Raw genomic sequence first — 18791 nt, 5'->3', positions numbered from 1 at the left:
AAATTATATTTCAGTGTGGTAAAATATAATTGGCAACAGTCAAATTTGGCCAAATCATCCCTTTATGTGCCAGTTTCTAGTTATCTCCTTGGTTGCTTCTGGGGACCATTTTAGTCCTTTTGCAAAGACTACGGGTTCCTATGACCCATGTCCTGTCTCTCACTGCAGATGGCTGTCGTGCTATGTGTGGTATTTGAAATATTAAAATAGTTCAGATAGATTAAATATTTGAAATAGAAGCATGGCCCACAATGACTGGATTCTTGAGGCAGTGTTTCAGGTATGCATGATTTTATTTCAAATGTGTCCAGTAAGATTTTCCACTTGGGGTGAATATTTTTCCTCTTCCTGCGAATGATTATCAACAGTATTTCTTCATCTCATGGAGTTCCTTAGAAAGTTCTAAGTAACTTAACAGAAGACAGAAATGAAACTGTGGGCAGATTAAATAACAGGAAGTTTATATCACAGCGGGGTGCTCACGCATCCCAGCCTCAGGGGGACACACAAGTGACTACAGGGTGAAGAATTAAACCCGGTCATGCAAGTCGTCGTACGATCACTTGGTATCCTTTGGCAGTTCTGGCATTCCCTGTCACTAGCACACATGATAAAATGAGTCCGATGACTTTTGTGAGTGGAAAACTGTCTTTCGTTTTTGGTGGTGGGTTGTCCAGCAGAGAGAAGACAGGAACAGAAACCGGCTGTCGGAGGAGCATCTCAGGATATTGGAAGAGACTGTCCACGTGTCCCCACACTTTGCTCTGAGCCCCAGGGAGTGCACACCTGGCATCTGCAGGGTTGTGTGCCCCACTTAGGCCACAGCAGCCCTGCCTCTCACCTAAGGGCGCTGGCTTCTCTATGGCCACCACCCCACCAGCACAGAGAGCACATCTGAACCAAGAGGGCAGTTTGAAATCACTAGAACCTGCAATATTAAATTTTTGTTCTCATGAGCCAAAGGTCATAGCACAAATGAGGTCTACATGTTGTCACAGGGGGCCATGGAAAGACACATCTTTAAGTGATGCTGCCCTGCCAGGGAGAGAAACAGAGATAGAGGGCACAGCGAACATGTACCGGCGGTGCAGGGCGCTCCTAGGGAATATGAGCGGTGCCACGGACACGGAAATGGGTCAAGCCGCGGGCGTCGAGTTTCCTGCCTGCTCTTTGGAGCTGCTGTTATGGAAAGAAGCTAAGGGCAATGGGACCAGGTGGAGGGGCAGGTGGGCCGGGAAATGTCACCAGCTCAACATTTGTTCTAAAGTGACTTAGAGATGATCATTCATTTATGATCGAAACTTAATCCCGAACAGCTTTTGCTCCCTCTTTCTCCCTGTAAACACATCTGTTCATAAATAACTTAAATGTCTCCTTGGCATTCAGGATTCAGTTCCGCTGGAGTAAAAAAGGATGGAGGATGCTCAGCGTGGAGGAGGAGATGGCGGGTGTCTGAGTGTGGAGAGGCCTCGTTGCAAACATCAGCCATCGGAGACGGGTGGGGTGACCCAGCCGTACTTTTCATGTGTCTTCACCAAACTCTTAAAGGTGGCTTCCGCTTCCTTGCGACTGAAGGACTTCTTTGATTTGCCGGCCTTTCTGCAGATGCGCCCCTGTGTGAGAGGGAAGAGAAACCAGGTTAGAACCCCGGCAGGAACCCTGTTTCCCACCATCTTTGTTAAGACCGGCAAAGTTGTGGCCCTTTCTAATGCCTGATTAGTGTGATGCAAGGAGAGATACGGAGCATTATAGCTTTGGTACCAGGCGGATGGAGGGGTCCAGCGGCTGGCAAGCTTCTGGGGTGGGGGAGAGGCGGAGGGCTGCTGTTTTCACAAACCCGGGCACTGGCTTCTTCCGCACAGGCTCCTCCCAAGACACTGGAAAGCATCCTCCACCAGTTCCCCCGCTGGAGGGCCAGCTTTATCCAAGAGCACCCCTGCAGGTCCCAGCGCGCCCTCTCCAAGGCAGATACTGCCCTAACTTCCTTCTCTCCCACCAAAGATGCCTTTAATTATACCTTTCAGTTCCTCTTCAATAATAGTAGAGATTTCTATGTTTACATATACATGAGCATATCTATATATTCACACATTTTAAAAATCTGACTTTTAAAATTCAAACTCAGGAGCACTCAGTGGATTTCTTATGTCATGTCCCTGGGAAGTCGCTGGTGGGGGAGGTCTGTCCTCAAGTCCCGTGAGGGGGTAAAGGTAAAGGGCCAGTGATTTCTCACACAAACTTGGGAGATGGGTAGGGGCCCAGGGAGCCTCTTGGGCACATTTCCTTGCACTTGACTTCCCTTAGCCCCTCCTTGAAGACCTGCTGGCCTTTCTCAGTGTCTCATGCGTGCGTTTGTTGCTGGGGTGGAAATGTTCTAGAAAGACTTGGCTGAGTTCTCTCCACGGGCAAGTGCATGCATATATTCCCCATGCATACCACTACAAACTTCGTCTAATTTGCTGCTAGGTTCACATCAAGTGAGCTGCTAAAAGGGTGAAGGAAGACTGGACACTGCCACGTACTAACTTCTAGAAACTTCCTCACGTCTCACCAGGACATGACTCCTAGTTTTAATTTTATGATTTCCTCTGTTGCTTATGTGGTATACTTATACTTGATAAAAGGGGACCAGCAAAAGCTAATACATTTGTAATCATTATCATGGGCTGAGATCAAAGTCCAAAGTTACTTCATTAAACATATGCAAATGCAACTTGTAGGCATATCAGCATCAATTTCTTCGTGAGTAAGAGCAAATAAAATGTGTTTTTTTTTCATGAAATGAACATTCTAATTACCTCTATTATTTTTTTCTATAATACTGAAAATTTATGGTGTGATTTGAGAATCCTGAACTAAAAGCAGTCAAATACAGGTTCATGATAATCTTGAAATGTTCTGTTGGCTTTTGGATGAACATATACACTGCCTATTGTTTGTGAAAGTCCCAATTGTTACAAAAAACAACAGACAACCCCCAGTGAACAGACTCCTCTTTGTGGCCTGGGAAGAATTATGAACATAAAGTGTCAGTGCCCAGTCTATTCAGCAACCAGGAGAAAGCGCCTGCTGTCAGCTAGTCGGAGGTCTCCATGCCTTCACTGCACTGAGCTGTTACAAAGGACTCTGCTCTCCTCTCCTGTTTCCTACACCCCATGTCACAGTTAACAGATACGTTTTCATAGATTGCCTGCCCTCCACTGATTGGCTATTTAAGTATCATCCAGTGAAACACTGAGCTTGAAAACGACCATTTGCATTTCCTGGCTCTGCCAGGGTGGCTGAGCTTTTGGCTGAAATGCCCATGAGGTGCCCACTGAGCCAGGAAGGGGAGGATCGCTCCATCCATCCAGGGCCTCTGATGTCCCCTGGCCATGCTGCTGTTGAACTGGTTCCATTCTTACTTCCAGGGTCCAGTCTCCTGGAATCTGGACTTTGAGGAAACCTTCAGCCTCACTCACTGCTCTGACTCTGTATTTTCCTCTGTCAAGTGGGGACAATAATCACTTCACAGTATCACTCCGAATGTCAGAGAAGACACTGAATTTGGAAATACTTTGAGAATTTTTAAGTATGTACAGTTATTAAGAAATATTTTCCTTATTATTATAACATACATATTTCTCCCTTATCTGTTTCCATTTAATTACTAATCAAAGAGTCTATTCTGGGCATTTTTGTTAAAATAACTTTTATTTCTTTTAAAATACCTACTTGTATTTAATGCTGAAAGGCCTGGATGTTAGAATTACTCAGACCACTGTGATTCCGTTGTCATTAGGAGGTTAGATAAGTAAAGACTCTTCTGAGCCACAGACTGTAAATGTAAAATTATGAACAACGTAGGACTTTCCCCCTAGAATCTGAAGAATCTCAGCATAATATGGATGCAGAACAGTGCTAACGAGAATACAGCTCCCGGGGGTTGCGTTTGTCAAACATAAGTTGGTACTTTGGTTTGACCTTTTTTGGGGCTGATCACAATGGTCAACATGAAAACATTTCTACACAGCTAATAAGTTTCCCCAAACTCAGGTCCTCAGTTCAGCCAAAAGATCTTTCAGGGTTTTTATTACCCCAATGTGCACATTGAATTTCAGTCTGCCTCTGTCCCTTCTGCATTTCTCTCATCCATCCATCCATCCATCCATCCATCCACCCAGTCATCCACCCACCCACCCATCCATTATGTTGGGTGCTTAAAAGACAAAGCAATCCTACTCTCGAGGCCTAGATCCATCATGGAGAGTGAATTGCATATGTTACAGCTACTGAGACAGAAGGGGTAGATCAGGGTTGCTCAGCTTCAGTACTATTGATGTCATAGGTTGGAGAATTCTTTCTTGTGGGTGAGGGAGCGGGCTGTCCTGTGCATTGTGAGATGCTTAGCAGCGCCTCTGGCCTCCACCCACTAGATGCTAGCAGCACAACTTGAGTTATGACAACCAAATTGTCTCCAGACATTGTCAAGTGTCCCCTTGAAATCACCCCTGAATAAGAACCACTGATGTACAGAATAAAGATGAGCCACCCCTAGCCAGTTTGGCTCAGTGGATAGAGCATATGCCTGTGGACTCAAGGGTCCTGGGTTTGATTCTGGTCGGAGGCACATGCCCGGATTGTGGGCTTGATCCCCGGGGGGGCGGGGGGCATTGTGCAGGAGTCAGCTGATCAGTGATTCTCTCTCATCGTTGATGTTTCTATCTCTCTCCCTCTCCCTTCCTCTCTGAAATCAATAAAAATATATTTAAAAAACAAAACAGATGGTCCAGAGCAAGGAGGAGTCAGATCATTCTCTGTTTGTTTAGCAAATAATTGCTACAAGTCTTCCCCATTAGGCACTGTGTTGGTTACTGGGACTGCAGCACTGTCCAAAGTGGGAATGAGTCTGATTCTCATACAGCTGAGGGGAGAGGTGTGTGTGGAGAGAAAGTCTACCGTGGGAGAAAGAAAGGAAAAGGTGGGGAGAGGGGTAGTGTCAGCTGTCTGTGCATCCGGAACGACTTCTATGTCTAATAACCCTTGAGCTGAGCCTTGAAATATGTGTGGGTAGGTGTTTACCAGGCCCTAGAGGTGTGGGTAAGGGGTCTCAAAGCAGAGGTTGAAACAGCCAGCTATATTTAGAGAATGATGGGCAGACACTTGGTAAAGCTAGGGCACAGAGTACGTGTGTGTCTGTGTGTGTGTGTGCATGTGAGTATGAGTGTGGGTGTTGTGGTGTGGGTGCAGAATTCAACAGATCTGGCTTCAAATCTCTGCTCCAACACTTCCTGGCTGTGTGACCTTGGGCAAGTTACTGTAAAATAAGCATATAATAGTATTATATAACACTGGATTTTTTAAAAAAATATATTTTATTGATTTTTTACAGAGAGGAAGGGAGAGGGACAGAAACATCGCTGAGAGAGAAACATCGATCAGCTGCCTCCCGCCCCCCCCCCACTGGGGTTGTGCCCACAACCAAGGTACATGCACTTGAGCAGAACCGAACCTGGGCCCCTTCAGTCCGCAGGCCAACGCTCTATCCACTGAGCCAAACCAGTGGACGACACTGGATTTTTATAAAGACTTGATAAGTTAAAGCATATGATATGCTGGGCACAGTGCCAGGCACAGGGCAAACACAATAAATACTGCATTTAATTTTTTAAACTATCAGAGGGTCTTCTCCTTTGGTAAAGTTAGTTGCATTATTTCCTCTTGATAAAAATACAAAAAAATGTCTTTTTTTGTTTAGATATTATGACTTGGTTTATTTGGTCACAAAAATATCTTTAGGCAAGTCCAATATTTGGAATTTATGTGGCTAATTTCTCAACCTTTTCAATAATGCCCATTTTAACAAATGCATTCATTCTATATTTCTCCCTTGATGAGATTTTTCTTCTTACTTTTTTTTCTTTGCAAACATACCTTCATAGCACTTTTGTGTGTTATTTACCTATGAATTACAGCCTTCTGCTTCTTTAAGAATAACTTCCCAGACAATTCATGTAAAGTTTTGAAGTTTCTTCACTCATTTCCTGGGCTGAATTGCAGAATAGCTATTTGTTTTCAAGGTCTTAGAAGGTGTAGTTGATAGTCTAATGGCACTTATAAACCCTAACCCCTGCGGCGTGGGTTGCAAATGCATGTTGGGCTCCTTTCAGGCAAGGCAGCCTTCCTGGAGGAGGTTGTCCAGGAGCTGGATTCAAAGGCCAAGTGGAATAATCCAGCCAGAAAGCAGGAAGCCAGGAGGAGCTCCGAGCATTTGTGTCCAGGTGCTCCTGGGAGGGGAGAGGGAGGAGGCAGGAATAGGAGGCACAGCAGTTCCTGGGGCTGTAGGAATAGTGTCATAGTGTGTGGCTTCAAACAACAGAAATGTATATTCTCACAGCTCTGGAGGCCAGGAGTCCAAAACCAAGGTGTGAGCAGCGCTGCTTGAAGAGGCCCCAGAGGAGAATCTGTCCCACGCTGCCCCCTAGCTTCTGGTGGGTTGTTGGTATTTGTCAGAGTCCCTCTCCCTGCTGTCCGTCTTCATGTTCCCATGGCCTTCTCCCTGTGTGTCTCTCTGTCTCGGTGTCAAATCCCCCCCCCCTTTTTTTTAATCCGGACACACCAGGCATCCCATTAGGGCCCATCCTAATCCAGGATGGCTTCATCTTAGCTTTACATCCACAAAAACCCAAATAAGGGTGCATTCTCAGGTGAAGTGGGGAGGGCTAGGACTTCAATATGTATTTTTGGGGGACATATTCTTCCTTCTACAAGAGGTAAGGTTGCTAGAAAGGTCTTCAACCCCCTTTGGCAGCATCTGAACTCTCCTGGGGGTGACAGAGCATCAAATCAGGTTGTCTTTGGGGATATGGGTCACTTGGGAGGTGCGTGGCCATCAAGCTGGGGTGTTGGCAAGTTAGCTTATTGTCATAGTCCAGAGAAGGCAGGTGAAACCTGGCCTGTGGCAGAGGCAATGTGGGTGGAGAGAGAGGGGCTGGGTCCAGTAGGCGATGTCAGCAGGGTTTGGGAGGAATGCCATTGAGGGGAAGGGGGACTGAGGCTTATGGGTTTCTGACCCAGGAGAAAACAGGTTTCCAGGTTAAGGTACTGAGTCCCTTTGGGTGGGCTGGGCTTGGACTGAGTATCATAAATCCAGGCACACAAGGCAGGAGGCCGTTGGATGCAGTGCTTGGAGCTCTCACATCATGGGAGATGGACATGACTGAGGGTCCACAAAGGGAGGGGCAAGGGGCTGTGCCCACTAGCTACGGGCTTGGAGCAAGTCGCCCTCTCTGCACCTCGGTCTCCACATCTGAACCATGTGCCCACTGTGGTATTCGTGAGCCTTTGGACAAGGAGAAATCACTGGCCTGGTGTGCAGGGTGGCAAGCGGGCAAGGTGGTGGTGTGACCAGTGACACAGGACAGCTTGCGGGCGACACTGCCTTAGGAGATGCTCCAGAAAGGGGACTGGGGAGCAGTGTGTGTGTGTGGGGGGGTCATGCAAGAGGAGAAACAGAAAGCCATGGGCACACAGGCTGGGCAGGCAAGGGGAGTCAGGGAAGGTGCAGATGGGGACCTGAATGCAGGGTGCCAGGTCAGTGCCCAAAAAGCATTGGTGCCGACCCTTAGCAGGAAATGTGATGCTTGCTTGATTTGTAATAAAATCAGAACTTTATAAACTCTTCTTGACCTTATCTTTTTAAGCAACCTCCACACATTAAAGAAAAATTTGGTCCTTTAGAAAAGTGCAGCTTAATAATAAAGATGTCCCAAGATAGCAACCTCTATTTCCCACAGGTTTATTAAGTGCCTGCCACCCAGAAGACCTTGTGTGTATTGCTAGAGACACCAGGTGACACCAGGTGAGCGGGATGTGCAGGGCTTAGCCAGGGCCTGGTGGGTGGTGGTAGTAGGTGAATGAATGAGTACAACTGGCCAGATCCCAGCTCTCCGGTGGCAATGACTCTCATCAGAAAAATGTCAAGATGCAAAGCCACTTCACTCAAGAAGGAATGTTGCTTTAGTGGAACATTCTAGAGTTTTCCATTGAGAAATATTATGTAACCACAAACTCTCTATTAAAGTCTCTAAAACATTTCCCCAAGTATTAGGTAATAAACATCTTCCGATATTTGCTCTTAAATTTGTGAAAACTCTTAGGATGACAAAGCCAGCATCAGTTTTAGAAAAACTTCGGTAATATTCAATATTATCATAAAAAACCCTCAGGCCACTGACAGCACCAAAGACACAGTTCATGGATATTTTTGATGCTTGTGAAACATAAAGACCTCTTCCCTCTATATTTTAAAGAATGTTCCAGCAATTATTAATTCTGTTTTGAGATATATCGTATTTTCTTGGAAGAAGAAAGCAGAGAAAAAGGAACTTTTTGCTAAAAATTTAAATATCAGATTATCATTTCAAAAATATTTCTTTGGAGATTCCACTCATACTTATACTTCTGCTGAGGCAGCCAGGTCCCAGTGGGTTTCATTAGCGGCACTGGAGCTCAGGAAGTGACAGCCAGACCTACTTATTAAAGGCATTCGTGGCTCTGTCTAGCGCTTGCTGGGTGCCAGGATGGGGCTTGAACACACTCGTTAAAACCTCCCTGAAACCACACCAACTGGGCTGTGCTCTCATCAACCTTGATTTATGGATAAAGAGACAGACAGAGAGCTCAAGGACGTGCCCCAAGTCACACAGGACGCCAGCGCAGGACGGAAGTCCACACTCTGCACCCAAGGCCCAGCTGACTCTCAGAAACATGGAGAAGGGTCTCAGAAGAGAAGAAAAATGGGATTCTGACCATTCACAAATGCTGCCCACCCTGGCTTCCCTTCCTTCCCCCACCCCACCCCCGCCCTGGACGGAGGATGAGTCAGGGTCACTAAATGCCCTCTTAGCCCTCTACACCCTCTTTTCAACATGGAGCTCCTGGCCTCCATCCCCCATTCACCACAGAGCTAGTTTAAGCCCTGAGCTGATCCGTGCATTGCATCTGCTTCCACCCCGAGAGCCCGGTCTTTCTGCCCCAGGCGTGTGGACCCTCCTGGACTCTGGCTCCTGAGTGATTGGAGCAGGGGGGTCTCCCTAATGAGATGCTTGTCCACTCACAGTCCCTGCTCCTGGGGACCACTGGCAATCCATGGTTCCATTTTTACTAGATGCAGAATGCAAAGGAAGCTGCTTGTGACAGGCCAAGCCAAGGACACTATGTTCCATTTCCACGGCTAAAACACATCTATAGTGCAAAACAGCCACTCCTTCCGTGTTATCTACTAATGAGCTAATTCCAGCTGCCTCCTCGTGGGTTCGAAAAAGTCCACCCTCTGCCTCTGCTAGCAGGGACTTCATGAGTTTGACAAAATTATCCCAAACTGGGTTGATCTGGAAAAACTGCATCAAGAAGTAACACAAGATTTTCATAGAGAACCGGGGTAACATCGACGTCGTGTTTTCACTCTCAGGATGGTTTCTGGTTTCAGGAGCCATGTCTGTCTGGGCGACTTATGGAGACATTTCACAGCTTCACTATCTTCCCCAAGCAGTGTGACTTGCAATGACAGAGAAAGTCGCCACTGCAACAGTTAACAAGGCAACTTTAAAATGGGAAAGGAAATTCTACAACATCAAATAAATAAAACTGATGAGATTTTGGAATTGCTGGATGTCTTAAGATATATTTTCTCAAAAAATCCAAATGTAAAAATGTTATGATTTGGGCAAATATATATTATATTTGGAGGGAGCCCCTTGTCCCTCCCTTTGTGGACTCTCAGTCATGTCCATCTCCCATGATGTGAGTAAAATATATATTACTTTTGAGAAGAGTCTGTTTTGCTATAAAAACACAGCAATAACAAAGACTCTACATGGGTTATTTACTTCATCTCTTCACTACTTTTTTTATTCTTAACAAAAGAGCAATGCTCACACGGATGTGAAATTTCACCTCTGGCCACTGGTGATGTCCCATCCTGCCTTTCACGGAGGACAGGTCTGAGGAGGGGGTCAAGGTCTGCCTTCGGCTTAGTCCTCCTTGAAGTGCTGAGCACAGATGGGACTCATTGTTATGAGGGGTGGATGCAGCCTCCTAGAACAGCCCTGAACACTCAGTTTGTCTCCAAAGAACCACAGTCTAGGTCACCAGTCCACTCCATCTTTGGTTCACATGTGTCCAGGCAGGGACTCTGGAATTCTCACCATCAGCCTCCAACTCAATCCCAAATGTCAGTCCCCTTCCTGCCAGTCACTTGCTCCAGGTCAGCCACTGTTGTTTCTGAGTGGAGATTGTCAGGATACAACTCACCCCCCCCCCCCCCCCCCCCCCCCCCCCCCACCCAAAGAGTTTTCCTTTCACCTCTTTATTTTGAATAAAGCTCACCCAACTTCCTATCCAACCATTTCCTCAAAGTCTGAAACATCACCAAGAGCCCCTCAGTCAGAGACCTGCTGGCAGGAGCCAGTTCGCCAGTCACACCCATCTGGGGGGCAGAAAGTGGGGTAGCTTCCCACAAATTCCCCACCTATGGCCATTACACTTGCAGCAAACCTTAGCAGGCTATCTCCAGTGTGAGGGGGCTAGGTGTGAGTGTGAGGCATCAGGAAACCCTGTCATGGCTGGGACCATGAGCTTGGCCTAAGATGGCAGATCCACCTACATCAGTCTGACTGGGGGGTCCACAGACTGGAGCCAAGCTCTGTTTGTGAGGCTCGGTGGGTGCACAGAGGTTGAGTGGAGACGCACAGGAGATGGGCAGGTGTCCAATTAGTCTGAGGCAGAAGGCTGTGGGGGGCTAATAGGTGTGTGAGAAGTGTGGGGGTCTGTCCTGCTGGCCCTGTCCTCCCAGGGGATGGGGCACCCTCATGTGACCATGGGCCTTCAGCACTGATGTAAGCTGGTGGTCCCAGAGCTCATGGGTTAGGCCACTCGGGTGAGGATGGGTGGAGGCAGGGATTTCTGAGTCCCTGGAGTTGGGGTCACTGTTTTTCACTTCTCTCTACCCCAAGAGGGGGTCACTCCTGCCCTGTGAAGGCAAACCATTATTGGTGGCAACCAGTGTCCAGCAGAGACAATGGTGGTTTGGCCTTATAAATCCAAAGTATGTTTTTCTGCTGAGGAATCTAATTAGCAAGTGGGCACTGCACATTGCATATCACCGAAGGTCACTCGAAGGATGAAAAGAACCGAAAAGGATCACCTGCTACAGGTTATGCATTCATGGAGCATTTCTGCTTCCTGTGTCACTTTCATTAAAACTGTCCTAAGTTTTGGAGCTGATTTGGCACACTTGAGGAATGCTGTGACACTTTTGTGACCCCTTTCTGCCGCCCTCGAGTTTCTGCTTCATTGCACCACCCCATAATGAGTCAATGCCCCGTCACCCTCCCACAAGCTCCTCAGGGCAGCAGGGCCAGCCCAGCAGGACAGTCTTCAAAAGGGATGCTCCCCCTGTGGAAAACTGGCCCTCTATGTGCTGAAAATGTTGAATAACAAACACCTTGTAATAAACTGACAATGCCTGCTACGTTTGCTCGAGAACACACTTTTGGTTGTTTTGTGCACCAGCTGCTAATGAGGCGCTAATGAGGTGCCAGGGTGCTGGATGCTGGGGGAGGCACCGCTCTGTACAGAAATAGGAGGCAACTTCACCTCCCTCACCTCGGGCCATTAGACTGCACCTGCTGGGAAGACAAGGAGCTTGATCATGACAGCACCCCTCTCCCCTGAAGATTTCCAGACACTCACCCACACCTGAGCAGGCGCCACCCCATATTTTGGGCCATTTCAGGGGTGTGATGGCGTGTCCTAACTCAACCAATCCTAGTGCACTTTACATTAAAAACTAAGTGTAGCATAAAACAATGTTCTGGAGGGTCTTGTGGTGAAAAACAGCACCCATAACATGCTCGGGAAAATCAGCTCATTTCTGCACCATGGGTGTGTATCACAGCATGTCAGCATTCTGGGTCCATGGCTGGAGTTACTGCTCTCATATCACACCCATCTCCTCTGACTCCCCTCTTGCTCCCACCCCTCCACCACCCCCACTCCCTGCATTCCAATCCCCTCTGCCCTGTACCTACACTGGTTTCTTGTTAAATAAAGAGCTTTGAGTACGGAGAGTCCATCTGGCCATGTGCCATGAATAACTGGATAAAAGTGCAGGATTCAAACCATTGCAGGACTACATAGCATCACCCCCTGCTCCAAATTTGCTGTTTGCTGGTGTCACACAGGTGATGGTTCTGGTGCAGGTGGAAACCAGTACATGCTTTTCCTGTTTACAAGATGATGCAGGATATGGAATAGCTTACTCGGTGTTGAGAAAGCAACGAGGTGGGGATGTGTCTGGAAAAGGTGGAGTTCTGTTACCATGAAATCATCTTATGATAGTAATCAAGGAAAAAAGTTGGTTCTAAATTCAAGTTTCTAGTCTCTGACTGAAAAGCTTAGAAAACCGAGGGACTGACTTTGACTGACCTAATAAAAATTAAAAAGTGATTTTCTATAGGCAACTGGGATGGCTATTATTACTTTTAGGTCATTACTTTGGGGATGCTCTGATTTCAACTCTATTATTTGTATAAGGGTGCTCCTACAGTACTTTTTCTTTTTGATTAAGAAGTATAATAAGTAGAGAAACGAATTCAGTCAGTGATTTTTATGAACATCACTCGAATCTTCAAAAGATACATACTTTACAATACAATACAGGTCAAGTGTGTCCCAGTCAATGTTCGGAAAACTTCATGTTTATAAGTGTGCTCTATCCTAACCAGGGAGGGACTGCCATAACCTCGCTCCTGATGAGGAACCTGAGGCACAGAGTTAAAGTGCCCAAGTTCACGCAGCAGGTGGGTGGTGGAGCTGGAATCGGACTCACAAAGTTGGTTCCAGAACCCGTGCTCGTAACTGTTCTGCTATACCAGAAAGAGTAACAACAAATAAGGTGCTGAGTGTCATCTGCTCAGCTTTTGTCTAGACACACAGAAATAACATAATTGTGTTGGAGGAGATGCAGAGAGAGCTCAAACAGCACTGCTGTCCTCTGTTAGTGCTGGTGGTAAAACCAAGTCCTTGCTCTACAGAGTTCAATGTTCCAAGAAGACAGGAGACAGGAGGGAGGGTTTAAGATGGACGGCAGAATGCACAGAGAAAATAGATGAAAGGGAGCTTAAATTCTGAAGAGGAGTCCACGGACCTGGTGTGAGGGGGTGGCTGTGCTCATACATTATGTTAGGTTCCTCCAGGAATGATCACACAGGACAGTTCGCAGGGCTAGGTGGGAGACTGGTGGAGATATTTGGGGATATTTGACTGAGTTCCTCTACTTTTGAGTAATATAAGAACGCATGCAAAATGCAAATGGGTGAACAAAACTGTTTTCAATAAACCTTGTGATGAATCTGATGTATCACCACACTCTTGTTAAGTGCTTGTTTCAAACAGTTCGATCAATAAAATTACCAAATAAGAATTGTTTTCTGATGTAATATAAATTAATGAGTAAAATTAGCATACAAATGGAATTAAGGGCTTTCAGAAAGCATCCTACATCTGAGTTTGGGAAGGGCATTAAATTGATAAAAATAACTTTGGATAAAAAAATGCATCAACGTGGGTGTACCAGCATAAAAACCAATTGGATTAAAACATATTCACAATAATTTTGACCTCAGTCAGTCCACAAGTGAGGGCTTCCAGGATCAGCAAACCTCAAGCTGTTGTTTTAAATAATTATCAACCAAGCAGCCCTTCTCCCTTTTGGTTCACCTGGAATGTCTACCCTGCCTATCCCAGGCCACTTCCTCTGCACCCTGGTTTTGCTCAAAGTCTTCTGTCTCTGCAGGCCCCAGGCAAATGCACAGTGTCCCTTTTCTCAGCCACCTGCTCCAAGGGCTGAGATGACTCTGAGAGGAAAAGGCAGACACAGAGCTCTGGGCGAAGCAGAGGAGAGGAAATACTGAATCAGAGAGAAGCAACTGGACAAGTGACTAGTCCTGCGTGGACAGGGATATTTGAGACAGTAATGGCTGGAAAGAAAGGAGAAAAGAGTATTCTCGGCAATCGTGCCAAATTCAGGGGTGTGGCATTGGAGTAGGGCGCAGAGTTTAGAGAACATGCGAAAGAAAAGTGGGAGAAAATGTCATCAGGTACACAGGAATAAAGAGGCAAAACAGAAGATGGAGGGAGCCCTACTCAAAAGTTTTGCTGAAAGCAACAGGAAAAGCCCAGAGCAAACAAAACCAGAGAAATCCTTTAGTGGAAAGAAAAAGGAGAGAATGAGAAAAGAAAGGCAATTATTATTACTGGGAAAAAGTAGAAAATAAATTCTGGGAAAGCTAAGAAAAACAAAGCTAAGAAACAACAATTCTGGAAAACCTAAAATTTATGAGGAGGAAGGGTGCAGGAGGGAAAGGGGGCTGAGGAGGTGAAGAAAAGTTCAATTCCTAAGAGACCTGGGGGCAGTAAGAGTCAAGGGACCAGGCCTCAGGACCATGATGGAAAGATGTGAATTCTAAGATCAAAGTCACAAGAGGAAAAGTAAATATTAAGATGTGTTTGGAAAAGAAGAGTACTGTTTTTGGCTGAATAGTATCTCCCAGTTTTTACATAATGATATCCTCATCTCCGGCACCTCTGAATGTGACTGTATTTGAAGATAAGTGTCTTTACCAATATCATTAAGGAAAAATGAAGTCATTGGGGTGTGTCCTAACCTGAATTGACTGGTGTCCTTATAAGAAAAGATCAGGACACAGACAAGCATAGGGAAGACCCTATGAGGACAGATGACTGTCTACAAGCCAAGGAGAAATGCCTCAGAAGGAACCAACCCTGCTAACATCTTAAATTTTGGAATTCCAGCCTCCAGACCTGTGATAAAATGAATTTCTGTTGCTTAAAGTACCCAGTCTGTATAACCTTGTAATCCCAGCAGCCTTCCAATAGTAGTAAAGGCAAATTCAGGCTCCAATAAGAAAAGCCACAGATGAGTGGATGGAAGGAAGGAGAGGGAAGAAAGGGGGAGAGAGAGAGAGAGTGAGAGAGAAGAGAGGAGGGGAGGGGAAGGAAGGGGAGGGGAGGGGAGGGGAGGGAAAGGAAGGGAAGGGAAGGAAAGGGAAGGGAAGGGAAGAAATGAATTGTGGGGAGGAAGAGAGGGAGACTGAGAGGAGAACACAGTAGCATAGAAACCTCCAATTAGGAAAAGACCACAAAGAGACCAAAAAGAAGATGTTTATAGACAAATTCTTTAAATAACACCCTTCATGCTGAAATGACAAAATAAGTGCCAGACCCTAACATGTTGATTGGTGAGCTGGGGACAGGGAGCAGGGACCTGAACTCACTAGCTCTTGGACTCTGAACACAAGCTTCCACCTAGTGTCCAACCTCATTTATTTTATGACAAATAGTACAATGACATTTCCAGGGCACATGATTAAAAACAAAAATTCATAACATGAATTCTCATACTTACTAAAATATGATCAATAAATTCAGTGTTTAGATAAATTCAAATCACAAGGGATGCACATGGTGCTGGAGGTGAAATTATTTTGGCACTCAGTGACAGCTAGACAACGCCTGCCTTTTTGACCCAGTGTCATTTTATTGCTAAAAATGTCCACTTTCTTGACACTGTAATTACAGTGCATTCAACACCCATAATTTTTCTTTGATGATTCATGACCTTGCGGTACCTGAAAGTCATCAACTCAGTTTTACTCTATAATAGCTGTGGAGTGCTTGCTTGATGCAAGGTCTGGGCTAGTCCCTGCAAGCCCCCAATGCCTGCCTACCCAGAGTCCCAATAAATTGCTCCTCCTGTGGGTATGTGACAGGGAATAAAAACTCTATACTACTCTGATTTGACTAACCATGAAATGGAATTAGAATAAAATGTACTAACAAAATGATAAAAGGCACTCACATACTAATGGTTTCCTTATTAGCATATTGTAGGCATCAGAAGTTCCAGTTCCAGCTTGTACAAGAAATGGCCTTGACCATGACATCAGGTGAAAAGGATCACCCAACTGCAGGAATTTGGCTAACACTGACCAATTCCAGCATGCTGACATTAAAGACCATATTGGGACCAGCAAGGACACTGCATATCCATAGCTCCTCCCTCTGATCTCTCTGTTCTGGTTTCACTTTCCCTCCCTATAAAAACCCCTGCACTGAGATGATAGATGGGCTTTGTGACAAGAGTCCCCCATCTTCTCGGGTTCCCTGCACTTGAATAAACTTCTTTCCTTTTAACCAGCACCTGTCTCATGAGTTGGCTTTCTTGGTGGCAGGCAGTTGAACCTTGGTTTCAGTTACAGAGAGTTATTCGCCCTGTGAGGAACATCCAGCCCAGCTGGGTGGACAGACATGGCACAGCCTCCAAGAGGAAGCACATGCTGGAGCAAGCTGAAAGCAGAGTGCTCTGGGATTGCACAGGGAGCTTGGGCAGAGGGAGGAGTAGAGGCTACAAGGAGGATGTGACCTGGAGATGGGTCTGGTGGGTGGGATTCCAAGTGGGGACTTGGTCTTGGGGTACTAAAGGGGCAGCTAAAATCTTCCCACAGCAGCTCACTAAAGTCTCACCAGGACACCAGGCAGATGGACTCTTGTTTCAGTTTGCAGAAGAATAAATGGGGAAGAGAAGGAATGAGCAGACCTGTTGCTAAGACCTTGAGAACTGATCTCCCTAGTCATAGTCAAAGCACTCACTACCTCCTGCCTCCCTACTTTCCAGGGTTCAAAGGCAGGTGAGTAGGGAGTTGATAAGAGGAGCAGAGCAGGTAACAGGGAGTAGAAAGAAGAATGGGGCATAGGTGAGGATTGAAGAGCAGAGGGGAGGACAGGAAGAAGAGGAGAGAATGGGGGAGCAGAGAGGATGATGAAGAGCAAAATAATCAGGGTTAGAAGGGATGACAGTGAGAAGAGGGGAGGATGAGAAGCAGAGGTGAAGAAGGGGGAAAAGAGAAGAGGATGGGGAGTAGAGGTGTGGATGCATAGCAGAGAGGAGGATAGAGGGCAGAAGGGAGGGCGGGGGGCAGAGGGGGGAATGGAGGGCAGAGGGGAGGATGGGGAGAAGAAGGAAGGCTACTTCAGGGCCTGAATAACAGAGGGAAGCAGCTGGTAGTGAGCAGGAAGGTGATAAACACATACATAGAAAAGACAAAATGTATTAGGTAAATGCTCTCTGCACAGGGGAAAAAAGAAAGATTTGAAAATGGAGAAAAGATTCAAGGTTCCACATTCACTGAAGTTAAATATGGGTTAAAATGCAAGCATGAGTGTAGATTCATGCTGTAGTCTTGGAACTGGTGTTATGTTCCTGCAGTGATTCTCAAGCAGGAAGTGAGCTGGGGTGGTCCTCCAGGTGTGGCCTCCATCCTCACCCTGACACTGAGCTGTTGTGTCCTGGGTCATGAGGGGCATGACAGGCATCCTAGAGTACCCCACAAAGTGCTTGTTATAGGGACAGTGCAGCATCTCCCATGGGCTCCACTGTCCACTTCCAGGACACTGGAAGCAGGTTGTCCACTTCCAGGACACTGGAAGCAGGTTGTCCACTTCCAGGACACTGGAAGCAGGTTGTGAGATAGCAACTTGGAGAGTTATATTTTGCCAATTACCTGGTTTCCTGTTACAAAATTAATGTATTCACTCTATGCAGACACAATCAAATTATTGTCTGCCAATTCACTGTATCTAAGAAAACTAGAAAAGCAGTTGCTTTTAAAAAGTGTCTGATTCTGGTGACCTCCCCCATAAGTTGCACATGAGGTTGATATTAACCCATCCAAGGTGAGATGTCATTAGGGCAGAGGACCAGTGGCCCTACAGAACTCTGAATCCCTCTGACTGCACCTGCTTAAAATGCCCAGAGCAGAAAACAACAGCTGCACCCAAGTCAAAAGGAATCTCTATTTCCCAAACATTGTCAAGGCATTTAAAATCTGACTGGGGGATACCTGAGGAGGTGTGTGTGTACTTAGGGCAATGAGCCCACAGGTGACATCAGGATAAAGGGGACCTTTCCAGACCTGCCTGCACCAGCTCTGAGCCTCGCTATTTGCTCTCTGACCTCATAACTGTTCCAGTCCAGTTCTAACTCAGAAGGGCAGCCAGAAGTGGCCAAGAACCCTCACACATGCAACACTAAAATCAGCTACGTCTGATAGAGACCTTCAGTACCTTACAAGCAAGCCAGCCAACAGAATGTGGGTGCTGAAAAGGTCCACAGGAACTTACTGGAAGCTGGTTCCCCGTGCTTTTCCATTGATGAGATGACTCACCACCCTGACTTTGGGATTTTTGTCTCCTGCAGGATTTTAGATCTTTTGTAGCTTCCTTGTTCCTATTGCAGAACTTAAAACCACAGTATATTGGGAAGAGAATTTACTCTGAATGGCAAAGGAATGCCAAATGTTATTGTGGCTCAATAAAACACATGAATATCTGCGTTTACTGGCAAATGTGTGCAGCATGTCTACTTTTCCCAACTCTGCTTAATTATGTGATTGTACAAAAATGAAAAAAAAAGTTTAGAATATTCTGGAACAAAAATTCCACTTTAAAATCACAACAATAGACGGAGAACCAAGATGGCGGCATAGGTTAACGCCGGAGTTTGCTGCCTCAAACAACCACTTCAAAAGTGAAACTAAAAGACGGAACGGACATCATCCAGAACCACAGGAATGCTGGCTGAGTGGAAGTCCTACAACTAGGAGGAAAGAGTAACGCATACGGACACTCAGAGGAGGCGCAGTGCTGAAGTCAAATTCTGAGGTGCGGAG

General features: G+C 46.1%; 1 protein-coding gene across 1 annotated transcript in view; it reads right to left on the bottom strand.

The window, feature by feature from the left end:
* Positions 1–274: 274 nt before the first annotated feature.
* Positions 275–18791, bottom strand: part of UBE2QL1 (ubiquitin conjugating enzyme E2Q family like 1) — a 35347-nt gene continuing 16830 nt past the window's right edge. Inside the window, exon 2 of the mRNA XM_006762470.2 lies at positions 275–1613. Within this exon, the coding sequence (XP_006762533.1) occupies positions 1482–1613 (132 nt within the window). The 3' untranslated portion in view covers positions 275–1481. The remainder of the gene's footprint in view (positions 1614–18791) is intronic.

This window comes from Myotis davidii, unplaced genomic scaffold, assembly GCF_000327345.1.
Source record: "Myotis davidii unplaced genomic scaffold, ASM32734v1 scaffold135, whole genome shotgun sequence".
Lineage (NCBI taxonomy): Eukaryota > Metazoa > Chordata > Mammalia > Chiroptera > Vespertilionidae > Myotis > Myotis davidii.
The sequence above is the reverse complement of the archived record's forward strand: the minus strand, read 5'-3'. Positions and strand labels throughout refer to the sequence as shown.